This window comes from Danio rerio, chromosome 19, assembly GCF_049306965.1.
Source record: "Danio rerio strain Tuebingen ecotype United States chromosome 19, GRCz12tu, whole genome shotgun sequence".
Classification (NCBI taxonomy): domain Eukaryota; kingdom Metazoa; phylum Chordata; class Actinopteri; order Cypriniformes; family Danionidae; genus Danio; species Danio rerio.
The window spans coordinates 6,529,948-6,555,000 of NC_133194.1; the positions used below are offsets into that span (position 1 = coordinate 6,529,948).

Sequence of the window (25,053 nt, forward strand, 5' to 3'; positions counted from 1 at the left end):
ATTTTCAGTTATCATTCATTCATTCATTCATTTTCGGCTTAGTCCTTTTATTAATCCAGGGTCACAGCAGTGGAATGAACCGCCAACTGGTCTAGCATATGTTTTACGCTGCAGAGGCCCTTCCAGCTGCAACCCATCACTGGGAAATACCCATACACTCTCATTCACACATATACACTACGGACAATTTAGCTTACCCAATTCAATTGTAGCGCATGTCTTTGGACTTTAGATGCGAACATGTGGAGAACATGCAAACTCCACACTGAAATGCAAACTGACCCAGCTCGGGCTCGAACACGTAACGCCATTTCAGTTATCACATATATTGATAACCATTTCAGTTATCACATATATCAAAATTAATCAAATGTAACTAATATTTTTATTATTTCACTTTTTAAAGTTTAATTTTTGAAAACAAAAACTGTCAATGTATATTTGCACACTGGCTTTACATTTTAATGCCCCTTTCTCTTTCTCCCAGATCTGGATGTGGTTTACCCACCATATGGTTACTCTGATTTACCCATGGACGGCCTCCCGCTGGAAGCTGAGCTTCATGAGCAATACATGCCAGAAATGGCCTACGACCCTCGACAGGTGTATCCAAATCCTCTTTAACAACACTGCCAGCAGGTTAGCTTCAGCACACTCCCTGACGCACAGTTTACACTCTCTAGTTATGCATTAAAGCGCCGTTCACAGCAAGGATGATAACTAGAAAGGTCTAGAAGGTCTAGAAGTAGATCGGAATGTGAAATAACTAGAGAGTTCACACCACAGCTATAGCGAAAAAGATTGTACTGTCATCATGGCAAAGGTAAAAGAGATCTGTTTATAGAAATTAATTATTAAAAGTATTATGTTTAGAAATGTGTTTAAAAAGGGGCGAATATTTCAGAAGGGCTAATAACTTCAACTGTATCTTTATTATTCTTGCTGTGAACGAGCCTTTATACTCGACATTACCTTGTTTTTCAGATAGTGAGCCCTTGATTATTTTTTGTGAATGAATCTGTTCCTCAGTCTTCAGGTGACATGAAGTGGACGAAGGAGGAAACTACACAACGGTTTGTTCCCTGCGACAGACGCGGAGCAGGGCCTGAACTGTGCAGTGCTCGAAGAAGAAGAAAAACACTCGCTTTAGTTCACCACCGGTCTGTTTGTGACGTGAACTCGAAGCACTGCCTAACTCATCTTGTTATCTTGTGCTACTAACAGAGTGACAAAAGCCTAAAAGTGTGGTGATGCGATAAAAGCATGTGATCATAACATGTACATTTTTTGTACTTTATATCGTTTGTCCAAAGATGTCCAGACAACTCCGTCCTAGAAATGTAGCGTAGCTAGCTAGCGGCTCGGCCACATGAGGGTTCGTTTTCCTTTGCGTTCTGTGTATTTGTGGCTCTGAGGCTTTAGAAAATAAATCAACAAAGGCAACAAAACATGCATCTGAAAAAAAAACGAAAATCGTTTGTATTTTCATTGTCGCACTATTTCGAGAAAACATGTTGTCCTGACTTCCGACAAGTCAACGGCAGGTTTTTTTGTCTTTTTTTTTGTTTTTGTTTGGCAGACTCTTCCCAGCAGGCACATGATGTCAACATGACATCAGATTGATGTTGTACCCCAACGTCGTGGGGACTTTGCATTTTGTTTGGAAAAGCTGACATCAGTGTCCAACCTAAAATCAACCAAATATCAACATCTATAATGATGTTACTGCTTGACGTTGTGTGAACGTTACCACTATGACGTTGGATTTTGGTTGTCAAATTTGACAAATAAATGTTAGTATTTGATGTCAATATGACAATGGTTTTAGATGTTGGGTCGACATTGAGTTTTGTTCACTTTCCAATATCGGCGTCTAATGATGATACAAGCTTGACGTTTTGTGCACTTTACCATTATGACATCTATCAGACCAATTTTGGTTGCCATACCTGACGAATAGATGTTAGTATTTGACATAAAAATGACGTTACCACTATGACGTCTATCAAACGTTGGCTTTTGGTTGCCATACCTGATGATTAAATGTTAGTATTTGATGTCAATATGACGTTGGTTTAAGATGTTGGCTCGACGTTGGATTTTGGTCACTTTCCAACACAAACTAAAATCAACCAAAAATCAACATATAATGATGTTACAGCTTGACGTTGTGTGGACGTTACCACCATGATGTCTATCAGACATTGTATTTTGGTCACTTTCCAACACAATCTAAAATCAATCAAATATTAACGTCTAATGACGTTACAGCTTGAAGTTGTGTAGATGTCACCACTATGACATCTATCAGACGTAAGATTTTGGTTGCCATACCTGATGAATAAACATCAGTATTTGACGTCAATATGACGTTGGTTTTTGATGTTTGCTTGACGTTAGATATTGGTCACTTTCCAACACAACCTAAAATCAACCAAATATCAACGTCTAATGATGTTACAGCTTGACGTTGTGTGGATGTTACCACTATGACGTCTATCAGACGTTGGATTTTGGTTGCCATACCTGATGAATAAACATCAGTATTTGACGTCAATATGACGTTGGTTTATGATGTTGGATCGACATTGGATTTTGGTCACTTTACAGCACAACCTAAAATCAACCAAAAAGCAACATCTAATTACGTTACAGCTTGACGTTGTGTGGACGTTCCCACCATGTTGTCTATCAGACATTGGAATTTGGTCACTTTCCAAGACAACCTAAAATTAACCAAATATCAATGTTTAATGATGTAACAGCTTGAAGTTGTGTGGATGTCACCACTATGACGTCTATCAGACGTTGGATACCTGATGAATAGATGTCAGTATTTGACATCAAAATGACGTTGGTTTAAGACGTTGGATTTTGGTCACTTTCCAACACAACCTAAAAATAACCAAATATCAGCGTCTAGTAATGTTACAGCTTGACATTGTGTGGGCGTTATTACTATGACGTCTATCAGACATTGGATTTTGGTTGCCATACCTGATGAATTAATGTTAGTATTTGATGTCAATATGACGTTGGTTTAAGATGTTGGCTTGACGTTGGAATTTGGTCACTTTCCAACACAACATAAAATCAACTTTAAAACAGCCAAATATCAACATATAATTATGTTACAGCTTGACGTTGTGTGGACGTTACCACTATGACGTCTATTTAGTATTTGATGTCAATATGACGTTGGTTTAAGATGTTGGCTTGACATTGGAATTTGGTCACTTTCCAAGACAACCTAAAATCAACCAAATATCAATGTCTATTGATGTTACAGCTTGAAGTTGTGTGGATGTCACCACTATGATGTCTATCAGATGTTGGATTTTGGTTGCCATATTTGTCGAATAAATGTCAGTATTTGACGTCAATATGACGTTGGTTGTAGATGTTGGCTCGATGTTGCATTTTGCTCACTTTACAACTAAATATCAACATCATTTAACCTGGTTATTGGACATCAAAAAAACGTTGTCCTTAGCTAGATATCAAATTTTGGTCACCTGATGTCACGACCTAAATCTAACCTAATATTAACATCCTATGACGTTGTGTGCCTGCTGGGTTCATACAAACTGATATTCAGTTGTAAAAAAATGTTTGTGGCGTATGATTTCATGTAAAAGAAGCATTCGTTATTCACAGCTATACATTTGGACATCTTAAAATCCAATTAAAAATGCAAAGGTTTTACTATTAAACTCTCAATAAGCACATTCTGATGTCCAAACGTATTCAGCTATACATATTTTATTTCATGTATAGTTAGTACTTTTTCTAACATAACACTTCTATCAAACAAAAAAAATTATTATAATTACAGGATTCATACATTTCCGAGTATGCCAGAATTGCAAAATGAAATAAATGGCCACTTTTGTAGTCTATTTTAGAGAAATCTGATACACATCGACTCGATAAAATGCCATTTTGCTTTCTTTTCATTGCACTTATTTCTCTAACAGTGAACATTTCAAAAGAAACTGTTTTTTTCTTGCTCACAATAATCATTTAGCTCTGTTATTTGGTTTATGCTCTGAAATTAGGCTGTAATACTGTTCATTAGGACTGAATAGACTTTCAGCAAAATGCTACCAACATCATGATGATTGCTTTCCCCACCTATATAGTTTTCCAGCTAAGCTCTCGATACTAAATTGCCCTCTTATTATTATTATTATTATACAGCTCGGCTTATTCTGATCGGTCATTTAGTGTTAATGAGCCAGATAAGGGTTTATTTTACGATTATGACTGGTTGAAAATTGTCCTTATTCGCCCTCTTTATATAACATCCTTTAGACGTAAATATTTTTTATACAAAAGCTATGTTTTACATCATTGTACATAGATATAAATGTGCTGATCTTGTTTTGAATGACACGCTTATGATGCGAGGGATCATTCTGAGAGGCGTTTGTTTCAATCTGTGTGAAGTGTGATTGCTGATTGATGAAATTGCAGTAATTGTCGAGCATCATTCATTATTAACCGTAACCGTAGTGGAGAATTTAGCTTCATAACTACAAATCTGCCTGCCATCTGTTGGTATAAAGAATGTGTGTGTGCCAAAATGAATACAAGTTACATTTATGAAGACTATTCTGGTACTGTTTTCCAACTTGAGCTCAATTTGTTTTTGTTTCTTTTACGGCAGAAGTGATAAAGGGATAGTTCACGCAAAAATAAGGCCGTTCAAAATGCAAGTGTGTAATTTTCTTCTAAAGAACACAGAGAATAATATACACTACCTGACAAAAGTCCTAGTTGTAAGAGGAGCAAATATTAACTTGACTTTTAGTTGACCATTTGGAAAAGAGGCAGAAGGTGGATTTTTCAGATGAATCATCTGTTAAACTCTATCCCAATCATACTGTAGAAGATCTACTGGAATCCGCATGGACCCAAGATTCTCACAGAATCTGTCAAGTTTGGTGAAGGAAATATCTGTAGAGTGGATGGCAACATCAACAGCCTGATCTATTTAAAACATTTGTGCTGCCCATTACATTACAAACCACAGGAGAGGGCAAATTCTTCACCAGGATAGCCCTCCTTCTCATACTTCAGCGGTCAAGGTGCTGCAGGATTGGCCAGCCCAATCACCAGACCTAAACATTATTGAGCATGTCTGGGGAGGAGACAGATGGAGGAGAAGACATTGAAGATGAATCGAAAGAATCTTGATGAACTCTGAGAGTCCTGCAAGAACACTTTCTTTGTCATTCTAGATGACTTTATTAATATGATATTTGAGTCATGCAGTCCTTTAGGCTCATGGGAGTCACACACAATATTCATTCTTGTTTCACTGCACCATGACTTTATATTCAACATTATTTCTGTTAAGTGACAAGACTTTTGTCTAAGTAAAGTCAGACCTTACTGTCCTAATGAAATAATTAAAAATCAAGGCATGATCATATTTCATTTTTGGTAAAATAAGCGTAATCTAGAGGCCTTTGCCTTTCATATAAGCCACTTCTGATACCAAATGACCAACTAGAAGTCAAGTTATTATTTGTTGTTTCCAAAACCTGAATAGGCGACAAGACTTTTGCCTGGTAGTTTATAATATATTTGTAGCTGAAACTGTGGTTTTGCAGTGCAAGTATTTTGAGAATAAAAAAACCCTGTGCAGGCAAACTAAATTAATAGATATGGTTCCTGATTATACATTGAGGTCTTTGTTTACAGCAAAATTTATTGTTTGTTTCAGTGCAAAAAAAATGTGGATAAAGGTAAATTATCACAGGGTGGCACAAATGTCACAGAATATGTGATAATGAAGTCAAAAATGTACAGTTGAAAATTCATTGCAAAGCAAAAAAAAAAAAAAAACATCCTGTGAGTAAATAAGAGCAAGTGATGTGGTTTTTGATTTTGAGTGAACTATCTCTTTAAGGCCCATTTACACCAAGGATGCCAACTGCTCAATTTTATAAGTCAAGTATGTTTATGAGTCAATTATTGCACAAAGAAAGTGGTGATGAAATCTATATGATCAGTGAAAACATTGAAAGCCATTTAGAATCCATTGTGCTATAAAAGAGCACAAGCATTTAAAAAAAGCAGCTCTTACAGTTAAATAAAACAGAACACTATGGAGCTTTAGGGATGGCTGACCTGAAGCTGGCGTTTCAATACAGTGTCAAGATCTCGAAGTGCAAGTGTTTCAAAACACTGCACTGAAACTTGGTCCAAAACACCAAGGTCACATGACTAAAGAGATTTGAAACAACCAGGTCACATGACTAAGGTAATTTGAAACACCCAGGTCACATGACTAAGGTAATTTGAAACACCCAGGTCACATGACTAAGGTAATTCAAAACACATATGTCACATGACTAAAGTGATTCAAAACACTTAGGTCACATGACTGAAGCGATTTGAAACACCCAGGTCATGGGACTGAAACGATTCTTAAACACCCATGTCACATGCCTAAAGTTATTCGAAACACCCAAGTCACGTGACTAAGATGATTCAAAACACCCTGGTCATGTGACTAAAGCAATTCGAAACACCCGTTTCATGTGACTGAAGAGATTTGAAACACCCAGGTCATGTGACTAAAGAAATAAACAAAAATGACCACTAGGTGTCACTGCAAAAACATTTTAAAACGTTTCGAAGCTTCGACACACTTGCTTTGACTGTTTCAGTGTTTTATGAAGCCTCGCTGTGCCCACTACAATGGAGCTTTAGCATGGATGCTAATGTAGTTAATTCTTTTAGCTATTCTTGATATGAATGGGCCATGTGAACTTTTGATCAGATGTTTTGCTAATGCCGCATTGTTTTGCCCAATTATGTTTTTTTTTTTTGTGACTCTAGTCTGAGAAACGGGATTTACTGTAGGAAAAGCGGTCCAGTGCAGCAGTGTGCTAAAAATATAGTTAGTGACACTGAACAATATTTCATGTCCCGGAGAGACTTTGAAATCTCCTGTATTTTCAGTGGTATTTGCAGTTCTGAGTACTTCAGCATTACCATCTGCAAGAAGCAAACATTTAAATTAAAATAAAAAAAACATGCACGGAATGTCAACAGGAAGTCAGTGAATATGCATTTTTACTGAACATTTTAGTTTGACAGTAATTTCTGTTGTTTTCAAATAAATAAACTGAATTATATTAACTGTCTCTGCTTTTTCACTTTTGTTTAAGGCTGAAGCAGCTATAAAATATGTAGGAAATGTACTTGTGTTTTAATCATTTGAATCTCTTGTGTGTTCATTAGTCCAAACACAGGGACATTTATAGAGATATCTACTTTACAATATGAGTAAATAACATGTAGACTAGTTACAGTGTACTAATCTATCTATCTATCTATCTATCTATCTATCTATCTATCTATCTATCTATCTATCTATCTATCTATCTATCTATCTATCTATCTATCCATTCATCTATCTATCCATCCATCCATCTACTGTATGTATGTATGTGCGTGTGTGTGTGTGTGTGTGTGTGTGTGTGTGTGTGTGTGTGTGTGTGTGTGTGTGTGTGTGTGTGTGTGTGTGTGTGTGTGTGTGTGAGTGGGTGTGTGTACAAATAAAAAATTAAACATACAAATGATTTAGGATTAATTTGAATTAAAAATATACTATATATTTGTTTTATTATTATATATTGCTTTTTATTATTCTATTGTTACATTTATTTATTTATATACACATACGCATTTTTAAAAATATTTATTTATTTGACATTTGACGGCGCGATGACACAACGGGTAGCGATGCCATCCTCGCCGCAAGAAGATCGCTGGTTCAAGCCCCAGCTGGATCAGTTGGCATTTCTGTGTTTGCATGTTCTCCTCGTGTTGGCGTGGGTTTCCTCCATGTGTCAGGTTTGCCCCACAGTTCAAAGATATGCGCTATATGTGAATTGAATAAGTTGGACTTAGTGTGTGAATAAGAGTGTATGGGTGTTTTCTAGTGATGGGTTGCAGCTGGAAGTGCATCCGCTGGTAAAACATGCTGGATAAGTTGGCGGTTCATTCTGCTTTGGCGACCCCTGATTAGTAAAGAGACTAAGCTGAAAAGAAAAATAATCATTAGGTTAGCCACACAAACCATGGGATGGGCATATATTTAATCCTCCAGCACCACCACGTGGCGGCATGTAGTATTCCTGGTTAATCAGCAGCGTCATCATCATCATCATCATCATCATCACACAACTACATTTTTATTCACTTTCGTTTCGGCTTAGTCCCTTTGTTAGTCAGGGGTCACCACAGCGTTATGAACCACCCGCAACTACATTTTATTGTGCAAGAAATTAATCGTATTAAGATTATTTTAATAGACAATGCAAATCGGCAAATTAACTTGACAAATAGAAAATTAATAATTCATTACAGGGAACATGCCAGCTCACACGTCTAGATGATTATAAATGAGTCATTGTAAGTATACTTGTGTTTGTGTGTGCGTGTGTGTGTAATATAATATAATATTATATAATATTATATAATATTATATAATATTATATAATATTATAATATATATATATATATATATATATATATATATATATATATATATATATATATATATATATATAATGTTCTTTTTTTAATGTAAACTTTATAAATGCTTTGGCAATACATTTGTCATGCCAATAAAGCAATTATTAAATTGAAATTGAAATTGAGAGAACAGAGCAAAATTTGAAACAGAATGAACTCAAAAATTTAACAAGAACCTTGAATGTCTGAACAAAGCTTTTAAAATATAGATAAAAATAATAAATTACATTTTACTATGAAAGTCTTAATGATCAAAAATTCAAAATTGTCAAATTGTCATGAATTAATGAAAATATAAATGAAAATATTTTACTGTGTTAAACAGTATAAAAGAAACAAACAAAAATGTAATTATACTATTCTAATACTTGTAATATAAAAAAGATGAGCAAAATTCAAATAAGCAGCCAACATTTAACAGTAGATTTATATTAAAACGTAAAAGAAAAAAAATAATTAAATGTGAAAAATAACTGACCAAATACACCAGCTACTATAATGACTATAAATGTTTTACTGTAATTAATTACAAACGAATTTCTTTCCAAGTCATAGTTTAACCCATGTCATATTATAGTATTTATAGTATTCACATAAGGATGATTTGTGGTCTGTGGCATATTAAAGATTAAAAACAATATAAAAATGCAACTTGTTAATAAAAGATACATTTACGATACATCTTACCGCACATTTTTACAGCTAAAAGAAAAAAGGTTCACAAGTACATCAGATTATCTTTGCTTTGCGTTCGATATTTCTAAAAAACAGAGGCTTTTAAAATCAATAAACATTTTCACGTGAAGACCTACTGTGACGCCATTTCCGGTCCGAACTGGGGAGCAAATCAAGGCGATTGATGCGCGGGATCATGTCTGAGGGGAAGTCGGTTTGCGAAAACATTGGACATTCCGGAAAAAAGTAGGCACGAACATTGTTTTAATACATTGCATAAACAAATTACGCCAAGCTCGACAAAACGGGACATTTTTTTTCTCACGCAGCGTCGGTCAGTTTGGCAGAAAACGTCTTGACGTGACCGACGCACCTGCTGAGGCCAAGCTAAGCTAAGGCTAAAGTCTAGCTAATTCACAAATAAATACATGTACGAGTAAATAACGAGTCATGCATAAACCTAATTTAACCACACGTATTTATTGGTTTTATAGCTGAAATTAGCTGAATAAAGTATGCGTTAGACTGCAGGCAGTGTTGTTTACATAGCACACAATTAGTTTTCCTCTAGATTTCCAGAGCAGCTACACTGATTTATGATACCGTGACGTTAAACATTATTCTAATTAGCTCTCATGGGCATCAGAAAAACGGACATCCAACATAAATGTATACGTTAATTTAAACTGGTTGTAATGTAGCTTCCATGTTTCTTCCTTGAAAACTGGTCAGGTTAGAAATAAGGAAATCCCGTTAAGCTTCATTCATGTTATCTGAGCTGCAGTGGTTGATCCGTTAACGAGGACAATGTATATCATATGCAAGATTTTCAGATTGTCAATGCAAATGAGGCAAAACATGGTGCTATATTTGCACATTCAGACTTTCTCCTTAATAATATAATCTAATTTCTCAAAAGTATTATTTGTGAATTCTAATAAAATAGGAAACTCATATTAGCAGCCCATGACTAACATTGTTCACGGTCAATTAAATAGTGCTAATGTTGTTTTGAAGTCGTACTTGCATGACATTTCAGACCATATAATTAAAGTAGCGTAGGTAAACAATATAAGGAGAAAATAAAACTAATGTATGAATATAAAACCAACTTGAAATGATAGAGGTAAAGTATGTTTTATATCCGGATATTCAGACATTCTCCTTAATAATATAATCTCAGAAAAGTATTCTTTGCAAATTTTAAATAGGGAAATCGTGTAAGCAGCCAATGATTATCAAAGTACAACATTGTTTACAGTCCATTAGATAGTGCTAATGTGGTTTTAAAGTCATACTTGCATTTTAATTCTGACCGAATATTCAAATTAGCGTGTTAAACAATACAGAGACTGTTAAATGAACGAATGTTCAAATATAAAACTACCTTTACCTCAATCTTGAAATGGACAGAGGGTCAATATTTTTTTAGTGAGTAGTTGGTGCTTTTCCACTCCAAGCATGCATTCAGTTATTCAGAAATTGATTGTGTAATATTACGAATAAATACTTAAAAAATATTATTTTTCATGTTTCTGTTGATGCAGTAATAGTGGATAAAATGGATCATAGTTTCTATAAAAACAATATTGAGCGGCAAATAAATGCTGTAATTTTAGTCAATATAATAATAGAAATATAGCAGTTTCCACAGAAATCCATATTGATAATCTTTAAATCTATTTTTAAGTAGCACATCTGCATATTAAAATGATTTGTGAAGAGTCATGTTGGCAACTTATAATGACACGTATTATTAATTTTGACATCATAATATACTATTTTAATATTATTAATCATGATTAAATTTATGTTGTATCACAGAAAATAATTGTGTAATAATGCGAAAAATGCTTTAAAAATGTTTTTCTTGTTTCTGTTGATGCAGTAATACTGGACAAACGTATCATGGTTTGTATATAAAAAAATATTGAGAAGCAATTAAATGCTGTCATTTTAGTCAATACAGTTATTTAAATTAAAAAAATAGCAGTTTCCACTGAATCTATATTGATAATCGGTAAATGTTTTTTAAGTAGCAAATCTGCATATTAAAATGATTTATGAAGGACCATATTGTACTTGCAACTTATTACTTATTAATTTTGACATTATAATATACTATTTTGATATTTATAATATTATTAATTATGATTGAATTCATGTTTGTATCACAGAAAATAATTGTGTAATATTGTGACAAAAATTGAGCAGCAAATGAATGCTGTGATTTTAGTCAATAAAATTATTCTAAAAAATAGCAGTTTCCACTGAAATCCAGATTGATAATCATTTTAGAGTAACAAAATCACCATTAAACTAATTTGAGAAGGATTATGTACTGACAACTGCCATTATAATGCTTATTAGTTTTGATATTATAATATACTATTTTGATATTATAATATTATCAATTATGATGAAATTGATGTTTGTATCACAGAAAATTATATAATAATAATATTGCAAAAAATGCATTAAAATAAATGTGTGTTTCTGTTGATGCAGTAATGCTGGACAAAATGTATCATGGTTTCTATTAAAAACAATATTGAGCAGCAAATAAAATCATAAACATATAGCAGTTTCCACTGAAATCTGTATTGATAATGGCAAAATCTTTTTTAAGTAGCAAATTTGCATTATGAAATGATTAGTGAAGGTTCATGCTGTGCTGGTGACTTATTATGAAGCTTATTATTCATTTTAACATTATAATATAAAATACTATTTTGATATTATAATATTAATGAATTATGATGAAGTTCATATTTATATCACAGAAATATATAACGTCTTCTAAACAAATTCCCTCGACCACAAAACCAGTGTTATGCACAGGTATATTTTGGAAATGGCCTAAAACACATTTTATGGGTCAAAATGATTTTTCTTTTTTCATAAAAATATTACAGTACTTATTAAAGATAATTTTCCATTATATTTTGTAAAATTCCTTGTGTTAATATATCAAGACTATCTTGATGACTATCTGCATATCCACAAGAACTTTATTTGGACAACTTTAAAGGCAATTTTCTTTATAATTAGGTTTTCATATAGTTCCCAGCAATACATCAGTGGAACTCTTATTTAACTTTGAGATAAAAATGCACACATATTATTGGTTCTGTTGTCCAGTTTCTCATATATATTCAAAGTCTGGATTAATAGTGGTATTAATATATTTAAATGATTACAGTTTTTACATTTTATTTTTAATCAAATAAATACAGCCTTGCACAAATCTTACAGACCCTAAACTGTTTATTGTACTGTATTTTTCTAGTTTTGATGTATGTTTATTTTCTGTTTCGTCAGGTGACGGTCTTCATGAAGTTTTAACTGTCACACACTCTCAGCTTCAAACACAGATCCAAGATGCCCATTCCTCCCCCTCCCCCTCCACCTGCTGGACCCCCGCCTCCACCCACCCTCAGCCAGGTCAGTACCTCTTCACTGGCTGGTCTCTTTAAAGACTTTCTTACTCTTTTCATTTTTATTGCATGGCCAGAACCATAAATAACCTGATTTCATCAATCAGATTGAGAACATTCTTTCTCTTTTATTAGTTTGTGTATGTAAGAACAGTGGCAAATGGAATAGGACAGTTGCAAAAGATCAACACAACCATATATGAAAGACACTTGAGACCAGACATGACCATATGAAATTCTACAGACATCTAGACGATTTATATGCTCTGAGCACTTTAAAGGTTGTTTTTAAAATGAATGATTTTTAAATAATTAGTTATTTATCAAAAACTGATTTGAGAAATCATTTATTATGTAATTTTTTAGTAACTCATTTATTTATTTGGTTTCATTTCTTATTGAAACATGAAGGTGTTATTGAAGTTAGTATTATGTGATATGTTTTTGTTTATATTGATGTTGTCTTTACATATGTAATTGTTGATGGTACATTATAGGGGATCTGCTTCACACATTTTATCAAAAAGTAAAGTAAGTCTCTGATGTCTGTGAGTGTGTGTGACGTTTCAGCTCAAAATACCACACAAATAATGTTTATAACTCTTTGAAACTGCCCCTTTTAGACTTTAATTCAAATCATGCCATTTTGGTGACTGTCACTTTAAATTCAAATGAGAATGGGTGGAGCTACAAAAGCCTGTTTGTTAGCATAGTGGCAGATTTAAAAACAAGACTAACTCATATGCTAATCAGGCAGAGATTGTCACTAATAGGCGGGGCTTTCCGCTCTCAGTGTTTCTGCAGACTGTTTTTATCAAGTTTGATTTTAAAAAATAGAATTAATACATATTTACTATTATGAGCAGGCTGTATTCACAGAATGTTGCTGCGCAACATTTAAACACCTTATAAAAGTGATTTTGCATAATAGGTCCCCCTTAATGTCTAAGCTGCAGGTTAAATAATGTCAGATCTTGGACTTTTTGTATGAAATTCATCATTTACTTTCATCAAATAATTGATAAATTAGTTAATAGATTTATCATTAGCTGCAGACCTACATCCATTCACATAGTCACTTCTTCCACAGGCAAACACAACTCCTCCCAAGCTGAGCCGAAATGAAGCCAAGGGCAGGGGCGCTCTGCTCTCGGACATCTGCAAAGGGGCCAGGTTGAAGAAAACGACCGGAGTCAATGACAGGAGCGCTCCTTTGATTGAGAGTAAGTGCAAAAACTGCTGACAGATTCTGAGGGCTCACGTATTGATAGGCTTTCGGGTTTTTGTTTACGCACATTAAACTAACAACCGTTATATGCAGTCGCACAAATGCTCCCAAATGTGTTATGAGGTCGCATAGCTTAAACTTCGGGCGCATTATACGACCAAAATAGTCACAATTTCGAGCTCTGTTTACCCTGACATAGGGCTGCATGATATTGGAAAAATCTAACATTGCAATATTTTTCTATTCTGTGATCGATACTGGGATAGAAATACGATTTCACTAGATTTGTTGAATAACTGTTTGGAAAGAATTTAGAATTTTAGACTGATTTCGATGAATCTGTAGGGCAGTGCATTTGCATAAAATATAAGAAACCTTCGACAAGCATTAGATATATTCAATAGAAAAAATAAACTAACTGAATAAACAGTGTTTCATTGTTTTCAGAGGAGTCCGTCTGTCTTCAGGTATAGTAATTGAATAATCAAATGTAAAATAATCCTCTTCGGAGTTTTCGTTTGATAAACAACTCAATAAAATGAATCGTTATTAATTTGTCAAAGTTACAAACGGCACATTTTCTTATGACTGAATGTGTGTAAAACCCTCACACAGTCACAGGCCTCAAGGAAAACTTGCAAAATGGTAAATAATTATCCAGACTCAACATTGCGTATATTCGTCATGTGACTGTTGCGAATAATCCCATTGCGAAGTCAATGCTGAAACGATATATTGTGCAGCCCTACCCTGACACAACCTACATCTCTATTTCTCACCAAGGCTGCATTTATTTGTCCAAATACACACAGGGTTCCTATGGGTCATGGAATTTCTGGAACATCATAGAATTTTAAAAGGTCTATTCGAGGGCTGCACATATCGTTTCAGCATCGATATCACAATGTGATCATTCGCTGTATTATCGTGGCCGGATGTACAATTTTGATTTTGTAATTTAGTTTTAGTTATTTTAACCTAATTATAATTGACCATTTGCATGTGTTTTTGAGGCCTCTGACCGTTTAATGATTTTAAAAGCATTTAGGCATAAGAAACTGTTCTGGTATTTATTTTATCATTTTTTTTAATTACTGTGCCTGAATACTGTTAGACTTGGAAAACACCATTTCAATTGTATCTCTTACTTTGTTTAGCGAAAGGTACTTTATTTTTTGCTGTATTTATCTATGCTTATAGATTGTTTATTAGATTTTATGCAGATGCACTCCCACTGCAGAATCATCCTAATCAATCTAAAATGATAAATTCTTTCCAAAAAAAGAGAATATTCATATCATAATATATATCACAGAATAACCAAATTTGGCACTTTTCGACTTTTCCATTTTCCTGCAGCCCTTGTAAATATTTTTGTTCAAGTTCAGGGATTTTATTTTGTGTTTTCAATTTTAGTTTGAATATATGTATATATATATATATTGCTATTTTGTTTTTATTATGCTGTTTAGTTAGATTATGATTTTTTTTTAGCTTCATTTTATTCCTTTCATTTTAATCAAATCGCCCAAAACTGTATTTGTTAACTAATAATATGCCATGATAATATAAATTTTTAAGAGCTTTGGCTTCAAAACATATGAGTTAAATTATCCATTGTTGTTCTCTACAATGGCTATTAAAGTAAAACAGAACGATATTCCTTTCAATGATATTTCCTTATCATTGTAACATTGTTTTATTATCATAATATAAGCACAATCGCAGCCTTTTTTGTTCATTAGATGTCAAGCAAATTCAGCTTTTTAGTCTGTAAAAGTCATGAAATTTGATATTTGACTAAAAATGGGAACCTCGTATACATTTAATTAGTAATAAAGTATACTGTATTACAATTTAATAATTCTCTTTCAGTGCTTTCAGTGTTAAATACGCCAATTTTAACAATCAATTGAGCATATTTAATATTTTAGTGCTCAAGATTAACAGAATTCTTTTGAAATATCAATCTTTTAATGACTTTATGAATGTCTGACTGTGATCAGTTTGATTTGTCTTTTAGTTAAAGTAATCATCACCAGACTTTTGAACAGCGATGTACCTTTTCAAACTGATCCATGAGTGTTCTGTGTTTCTTCAGAGCCGAAAGGAAGCGGTGGAGGCGTGTCCAGCAGTGGCGGTGGTTCTCCTGCACCAGTGCAGCCAGTAGGAGGCTTGTTTCAGGGTGGCGTCCCAAAATTGCGACCCGTAGGAGGTGTGTTAATTGTTGGATAATTTTTACGAAGCAGCTCACCAACAAATATACATTTTCACTCCCTCTATTGTGCAGAGTGTGTTTGGGTCACATTTTGAAGAATCACAATTTAATATGACTTATAACTTATAAAACAGATGATTTTAAATAACTTTACTATATATAACAAATTATTTGCAGATTTATTTATTGTAGGGTTATCTAGGAAAACTTGTTTCATAAACAAGATTATCAATAATGATCAATTACAAAATTATTATCAACAAGCTGTGGCAATCCCTGATAAATAAAGCACTAAGCTAAAGGAAAATGAATGAATATGGACACAGTTACGATTGATTGTTTCATTGGTCTGGTTATGCTATTTTACAGATGGTTCTGCAGGCCGGTCTGCATTGCACCCTCATGGCACTCGTTCTGCTGCTCCTCGCCCTCCCGGCAGTCAAGAAGACCCCGACAGTCCCTCTCAGCAGGTCTCTCCTCCTGAGTCTAGCCGTCCGCAGAGACCGTCCCTTCCTGATCTGTCCCGTTCCCCCGCTGGAGGCAACAGCCCCTCTACAGGTATGAAGCACAGCTCTTCTGCTCCGCCTCCACCTCCCCCAATGTCCCGGCGTGGGAACGCTCCTCCTGCTCCGCTGCAGAAGGCCAACGCACCTTTGTACAATCGAGAAAAGCCTCTTCCCCCGACTCCAGAGCAGCGCGGACCCTCTCCAGCACCGGTGCGTGAAAATGCCCCCCCTCCGCCCGTTAAACCTCCTCCATCTCCTGCAAGCAGCCGCTCTTCTTCGTCCTCCTCTTCCTCTCTGGCCCCGCCTCCTCCGCCATACCGCCAGCAGTCTGGGCTTTCCAATGGACCCTCCAGTCCTGTGAACGAAGCAGCCCCTGAACTGCCCCAGAGACACAACTCGCTCAGCAAGAAGCCTTCAGCGGCTGGACACACACCGACCCGTGGACATGCACCGCCTCCACCTCCATCACCCACCCCGCAGGCCGGCAGACCCCCTCCTCCAGCACGAGAGCCCCCGGGACGAGGAGCAGGTGAGCTGTTGTGTCTAAAAACTGGTGGATATGTTAGGGATACAGGGTGTCCGCGCAATCTTAAAAATACCTATTGTCTTATATTTCAAAAAGTAAATTTTAGGTCTTAAAAAAACTTAAATTCTCTGAAATATTGTGTTGTAGGTCTTAAAAGGCAAATATTTTACTCATTTTACAAGATGTAAGATAAGCCTTTGGTGTCTCCAGAATGTATCTGCCATCTGATCATTTATTATAGCCTGCAGAATCTGCCCATTTTGAGTACAGTGTAGCTGTTTTTGTAGCCTATGGCTTTAAATGCAAATGAGCTGCTTCCCCCCCCCCACCCTCTGAGATTAATTGAAATCGAATCGCAATTTTAAATGTTGTGATTAATTGCAAATAATGTATTATTTAATTTCCCCCGCCCAGAGCAAATGCATGACTGCCGTCTGTGTATGATAGTCTTACTAGCCAATTCAGTGAGCGCACTTTCGTTCTGCCCAATCAGAATTGCACAACCAGACTGGAATGTCTACTATTAAAAAAAAAAGTGGACAAGTGGTATAATGGTGTCTTGCTGCTTCAGAAGCATTAATAAGCAAATTAATATCAAAGAAAAGCAGCATTGGTAATATGGGAATATTTTGGTTTCAAAGTCACAGACACCGAACAAAAACAGGTCATTTTCAGGAGCTGTTGCAGAATTGTTGCCATGACTTGCAGATTAGAGCTGAAGCTTGACCACAAAGTTAAATCACAAATGAAATCGCAATATCTCCAAAAAAAAATCATTCCCACATGCGTCTGATACACAGTGCCAGAAATGCACTCGGATGAAGCTGAAATACAGCTCCTTAGTCAAAAATACCAAGTAAGTTTGTTTCATGTATTTGTGGTGGAGTTTATTCAAGCCTTTCTGAAATGATGAGTCAAGTACACACACACATAGATATTAGTGTTTACTGACACTATACGGCTGTGGTTAAGATCCTATCTGTCTATCTATATATATATATATATATATATATTTATATATATATATATATATATATATATATATATATATATATATATATATATATATATATATATCGATTAAGAATTACAGCGATTTTATTAAAGCGTCTTTATTACAAACATGCTTTGTTTTAAAAACGTTTTAAACACAGTATGAAAATCACAGTTGTAGCTTGTTTTTATTCCAGTTTATTGGCAAAAAAAAAGTTCTGTGGATGTGTGTATACATGTTCATTATAGAAACATGGCGCCTGTCAATCAAATCAGTGGGGCGGGATAAACCGCACTCCTATGTCACATTGCGGTGGGCCTTAAAATCACTAGAATTTTTTTGGTTCCCATTTTAACATCAGGAAATATAAAAAAGAGACTTGTGTTCATATCACTCCAAATGTGACAGTGGACAAACTATACCTACACACGGTTCTGTCCAAACAGCTTACAAAAGTTGATTTTCATCATAGCAGCCCTTTAAATCATTTTACAGAAGTATTGTTTGTCCATGTAAAGCAACACAATCAGCTCAACACTCATACACCAACAGTCCAACCAAATAAAACTTGTTTTATTTATTAATTTTATTTACTACTATGCTTTAATCGTCTTTTTTCATTAATATTTGATTAAAAGCACAAGCAAGTCAAAATCTAGTAAAACAACCACCAGGTCATTAAAAAAACATTGGCATTTAGCCCTGTATTAATCTGTAATTTCATTCATGATGTTCTTAAAAAGCCTTTCATTTGATTTTTTTGTGAAACCTGCAGAAACCCTGAGATAAAGGACATCCAGGAGATTGTTTTCACAGAATATGTAATATAAAGCCCAATGTTGAGCTGTTCTCTGAAGGGCTTTATTCTGTGAAAGCAACCATATCTGATGTACTTTATCCTATTACATGGCTACATGACACAAAATAGAAAAATTAGACACAAAATATTTTTCTGAACCATGTTAGTTTATTAATTCTTTAATTAAACGCAAAGCTGACAGAAACAAAACCGGCTGATTCAAGAAAATGGAGCATAAAAACCTGTGCATTATTCAGTCACAAGATGGCGCCAAACTGACAGAAACAAAAACAGATGAATAGAGCTGATGGAGCATACATAGGACGATGCTTGAGGACAGAATTAGCTTTGCTTTTACATGAGAGAATTAAAATTTGCTCACAGCTTTTGTGACGATGCAGATTTTCTAACTATGGATCAATATATATATCAACTGCAGTCTGTTTTACAACTAGAAAAGCTGTGATTTCTTACAGTAATTTTACAATGTATTTCTGATAAGCATGTTTCACTAGCCTTTTCTGCAGTTTTCTGTCACAAGTTCCTTCAGATTTCAATTCAATATTCTGATATGGTAAAAAATATTCTTATTTTTTCACCATATGTTTATCTTTAATCCTTATTATTTAAATATTGATGTGCCGCTTATAGTATTTGTGGAAGAGGGTATATTTTATTTTAGGAAATTATTTGATGAATAGAGTGATCAAATAAACAGCACTCGTTTTAATTTCAATTTTTTTGTGGTATTATCAGTGCTGTCACTTTCAATCAATTCATGATTCATTTTTTAAATAAAAGTATTAATTTATTTAAAATAAATCACTTGAACCTAAAGCTTTGAATCATAATGTGCTTGAGTCATTTAGAAAGTTATATATGTTATACATTTTTTTCCTTTTGTATTTTCTGTTTTATTTTATAGCGTAACAAAAAGAAGTCTGCTCTTTTTATCCACAGTTAAAGGCAAACATTTCTTAGCCCTACTTTAAACATTTTAATATTGAAATCAAATGTTTAACAAGCGATGAACATCAAGGAAGTTTTCACAGTATTTCCTGTATTGTTTTTCCTTTTGGAGAAATTCTTGTTTTTCCTATTGTTTTTTTTTTTGCTGGATAAAAAACTGTTTAAAAAATTAAGAACAATATTAGCCCACGTAAGAAAACTGTTTTCTCAATTGTCTATAGAACCACTGTAGTCCAATGCCTCGTCAAATTAAGCTAATTTACCTAGTTGAAATACCAAATTAAGCTTTTAATAATAGTATCTTGCAAAATAACTTGAAAAATATGATGTACTGTCATCAGGGCAAACACCAAAGAAATTGGTTATTAAATACCAATGTTATATGTTATATTTTAAAAACAAAATTTTAGGCCTTAAAGTCTTAACTTCACTCTAAATTGTTGTCTTGCAGGTCTTAAATCATTTTTAAATGGGTCCTAATTTTTCTTTGTTTATGAAAAGCCACCCAATTTATCCAACAAACATCCAATCAGCAATACATCTCAATAAAGCATTCAGCAAAACTCTATTTAGACATAATAATATAACAGTCTGTTGTGCATATTATCTAGTTTATTAAAGTTTTAAAGATTTTTTTTAAAGTTGGACAAATAAAGGTTTGCATGTTTTGACTCATTATTTATAATAAGTGGCTAACAACCTTAGCGTTTAGCTTAATATAAGTCTAAAATTTTATTCTTGATGGTCTTGAAAAGGTCTTAAAACCTTGGTGACACCTGCAGATTTAGATTTCTAGGTACTAGTATCTTGCTTGATGTCACTTTGTCATGCCTTCCCAGCTCCTCCCGTTCCTGGGCAGCCATCGAGGAATGGTCGTGATGCTCCACCACCGCCTCCACCACCTTATCGGACTCATGGCACCAGCTCAGATGCCCCAAGCCGAGGCAAGCCCCCTCCTCCCCCCTCCCGCACCCCAGCTGGACCCCCGCCCCCTCCCCCACCTATCCGAAATGGACACACCTCTATCTCCCGCTCCTTTGTAGGTGAGTCCTTCAAACTCACTGTCAGCCACACCTGCAGCCTCACCCGCTCATTTCAGCCTCCACCGTTCATCTAGAGGTTTCTAGTGCCTAGGGTTGTCAAAAGTATCGACTTTGGTAAAAATTTGGTACCAATTCATTTTTACTGTTAATATTTGAGCGTGTTCTTAATTGTGTTCACATGCTGAACAGATATGACTGTGAGGGTCGTCGGTTTATCACTCTCCACCAAGTGTAAATGCAGGTTTAGGCATACTGGATTGTTTTAAAGCCGTGTCTATCAGCTGATCTGTCTGACATACAGTGCTTAATATCGTTTAAAATGAGTACACCACATTTTGAAAATGAATATTTGATCAATTTCTCAGTGAATATCTTTAGGTACCATTGTACAAAACAGATTTATTTATTAATATAATATTTTAGACACCGAATATCTTTAGAAATATAATACATTTAAATTCATGTGAAATATTGGAAAATAAAATTATAAACTACAAAAATAGTTTTTTCCTGAATTTTGCCCGTTTTTTATATATATATTTTAAAATATTTTTCCTATAACATTAATTTGGGTGTACTGCTTTTGAACCATTATTAAGCTATTTGTTAGATAAGCTCCAGATTTGGTATCAGATGTAATGTACATGCACAAATATAATATTGTAAAGCCTATAGAAAATACACATTTAAATGAGATTTTTGAGACCTGTACTCATATATGTTGAGTATGCAGATGAGTGATCCTCTGATGGATCGACTGATCGATGCCGCTTTTTGAAACGATCCAGTTTCCGTGTATTTGTGTTTGCAAAGTGGTAAAAGGATGGTCTTCACAGCCGATAACAGTCATATCTGGTGAGTACGTGAACACATTGGCCAATCGGTGGTGTTTAAAAACATGCACAAATATTAATGGGGAAATGGATGTTTTTTTTTTTCAGTACTGAAGTTCATACTTTTGACAAACCTACTAGCGCTGCACTGGGCATTTTTCAAGAAATGATACTGACGTGTGATGTGAACCACTCCGTGTGTTTATCTATCTTTTTATTGTGTATTTGTGAAACAGGTGATACAAAATGCAGTACGTAAAAAAAATATTCAGATTAGTTAAAAAAAAAAAAAAGATGTGCACAATTCGTTCTGTTCCTAAAGTGCATTTATGATGCTAATTAAGATATTTGGATTTTAAAAAATGTGCTTAATGGTTTTCAGAACTGTTGTCTATATAGTAATTTAAAGTGTCATTCCATTTGAAAAGGTTAGTGTAGTTGCGTGTTTGTAAAGTTTTTGGCCTTTTGTTAATATTTTACTCTTTTAGCAGAGACACCTATCTAGAGTGACATAAAAGTGCTTTAGCATCACATGAACATCACTTAATGCCAATGAAAAAAACAATTACATTTATTCATTAACACGATTGGGTTTGCTCAATAAGGCTAATTAATTAAATTGTCCAGAGGTTATTATCATTGTTTAATGTTAAGTTTATGTGTGAAACTTCTATAAAAGCTTTTATTTTACTTTAAAAGAAGAACTTTACTTTAAATTTGGACTTTTTTTGTGAAAAGAAATCACTTTTGCTTACCAAGGCTGTGTTTGAGCAAACATATTTGTAAAGTATTGTGATTTAAAAATATTATTTAGATCAGCAATTTCAAGCTGAATGTTCAACATCATTACACCAGTCTAATGTCACACGATCATTAAGAAAATAGATGCTCAAGTAGCATTAATTAACAGTAAATGTTGAAATCGTTGTGGTGCTTTTTTCTATTTTGTGGCAGCAAGAGGCAGGACTCTTTATGAATACAATTTTCAAAAGAAAACACTGACATGACAGACAGTTTTGTAAAATTATAGGTCTGTCAACATTGATGGTTTTGATGGATCCTTTTTGAATGTGTAAAATTATCAGATGCCAAAATGTATTCTTTATGTATGATGTGTCTTGTCACTCACTTCTCTAATATCAATTTTTCTCCCCAAATGTCAGATGATTTTGAGTCCAAGTATTCATTTCATCCTCTGGACGACTTCCCCCCTCCAGAAGAGTACAGGCACTTCACAAAGATATACCCAAGCAAAGCTAACAGAGGTAAGTCTCAAAGACTGAACAGTTTGATTTGTATTTAATTCTTTTTGTGTCTGATTGTACTGGTACAGTGCCTGCAGGCTCATACAATGCCAGGTTGACCATCAGCTGATGTTTTACTATCAATCAACATCATTTTTACTAGTGTGAAGTTTTTTTTTAAATGTTCTTTTTTATGCCAAATTGGATAGGTAATTTCTGATATCATGAATTTGATTGTCACTAGTAAAATTATACATTTTGGATATTACTTTGCTAATTGCTGATAACAGAAATACATTTTAGAAATCAAAAATAACAAATGTATCATGTTGAAATATAGTCACAGATATCAAGAATTAACAATTCAACTTCCTCCACTGGAAGTCTTTTCCATTGAAATGAATAAGATTGTTCTGCATTGTCGCTGGCATTAAATTCCTGAAATCAGGAATTGACATTTAACTTTATTTAAAATTACAAAAATCTAAAAATAAACTTTTTCACTAGTAGCATCAATATCAAGAATAGTCAGTAATCAAGGGGTGTAGATATTAAAAATAAAGGCTTTTACTAGTAGGCATTGAAATTCTGTTTTTCCATATCTGAAATTCAAAGTTGAATGGCAGCCAGTGGTGAAATTTAACTAATGAAAATAGAATTAAAGGTATTGGGAACTATATTTTACCTAGGTAAAATGCTTTTTGTTGATATCAGAAACTTAATTTTAACTAAAGAAAAATGAATTGTTGATATCCGTTAGGGCTGCACATAGTTTTATCAATGATATCTACACAGTAGAGTGGTCCCTCTTTAATCGTGGGAGTTACGTTCTACAATAATATGCAATAGGTGAAATCCACAAAGTAGTCAGCTTCATTTTGTTTCAATTTTATAGATGTTTTAAGGTTGTTAAATTTAATGTAATGAACCTATGGTTAATTTATTCCGTAATGCCACCCTACAGTTTTGTAACGTTACTTTCCATTAGCATGTCCCGAAGTCCAACTTTTTGTGCGATGGTTAGCATCTTCCTCTGCCTTTTTGGTTGCTACTGCAGGTGCAGATTGTTTTGTCGACATTGTGGGGTTTGTTGGGGACAAAACTTGCAAACATACAGTATAGCACTTCAGAGTCGCACTGTTAGCGATTGAAGATTTACGTAAATTTGGCAAACAAAACTGCGTGGCTGCGAAAGATGAACCGCAAGGGACCACTGATTACTGATACATATTAGTTTTGTTTCTGCATACTGTTATTCTACATTTGTATATTCCATGCAGATGCACTCCTCAACAAAATCATCCCAATCAATCTAAATTATACGAAAAATTCACAATAAAGCCATTCCAGTTATCTTGTAAAATATTGCACATAAAACATAACATCAAATCCAAATATTGCAATGTAAGTTTTTTCAGTGTTGTGCAGCCTGGATATCAAGAATCAGGTGTTACTAGTGTAAATCTAAAGCATTTTTGATATCAACTGTTTAATTGGTGACAATATTTTAACTGATGTTAATAAATAGATAAAAAAAAATGCAGGTTGTTAATATAAGCAATTCATATCCTGATAATGAATAAAATTCAAAGGGGCTTGCCATAATTTGTAATCGAAGTTGTTGTCATTTGCATGAAGTAGAGCATTTCTGAGCTTCACGCCTGCATCATGTCACCAATAGTAACTGTTGCTGGAAGTTGCCATTGAAATTAATCGAATTGTGCTGCTTTCTTTCTGGGGCTTTAAGTCTTGCGGGGGGGGGAATTCAGTGATTGTTTTCCATGCTGTATATTTGAACTCATTGGTATGCGTGTTTATTTGGCAGTAATGAGAGGAGCGCCACCTTTGCCACCTGTCGGAAGGTAAACACTGTGAGCTGGATCAGAGACGAAGGTTCTTCACACAGACCCATACGCTTCTAAACAGACAATCTCACATGCACATCTAAAGACACAACGCCTGCACCTTATTAACAGCCATTCCCCCTTCATTGGATAACATTCCTCCACATTCACAGCAGAGGCT

At 34.4% G+C, this 25,053-nt stretch overlaps 2 protein-coding genes across 6 annotated transcripts in view; both read left to right on the plus strand.

The window, feature by feature from the left end:
- Window positions 1-7,149, plus strand: part of jupb (junction plakoglobin b) — a 176,738-nt gene extending 169,589 nt beyond the window's left edge. For all 4 annotated transcript variants that reach the window (XM_073931440.1, XM_073931441.1, XM_002665476.8 and 1 more), the window contains 2 exons: window positions 488-639; window positions 1,030-7,149. In XM_073931440.1, the coding sequence (XP_073787541.1) occupies window positions 488-624 (137 nt within the window). In that variant the 3' untranslated portion in view covers window positions 625-639; window positions 1,030-7,149. The remainder of the gene's footprint in view (window positions 1-487; window positions 640-1,029) is intronic.
- A 2,239-nt stretch (window positions 7,150-9,388) lies between these two features.
- Window positions 9,389-25,053, plus strand: part of wipf2b (WAS/WASL interacting protein family, member 2b) — a 17,107-nt gene continuing 1,442 nt past the window's right edge. Inside the window, exons 1-8 of one of the 2 annotated variants that reach the window (XM_005173756.6) lie at window positions 9,389-9,477; window positions 12,553-12,675; window positions 13,759-13,891; window positions 15,998-16,111; window positions 16,484-17,149; window positions 20,748-20,951; window positions 22,948-23,049; window positions 24,854-25,053. The exon at window positions 24,854-25,053 is cut by the window's right edge and continues 1,442 nt beyond it. In XM_005173756.6, coding sequence (XP_005173813.1) covers window positions 12,613-12,675; window positions 13,759-13,891; window positions 15,998-16,111; window positions 16,484-17,149; window positions 20,748-20,951; window positions 22,948-23,049; window positions 24,854-24,894 — 1,323 coding nt within the window. In that variant the 5' untranslated portion in view covers window positions 9,389-9,477; window positions 12,553-12,612 and the 3' untranslated portion in view covers window positions 24,895-25,053. 2 annotated transcript variants of the gene reach the window in all.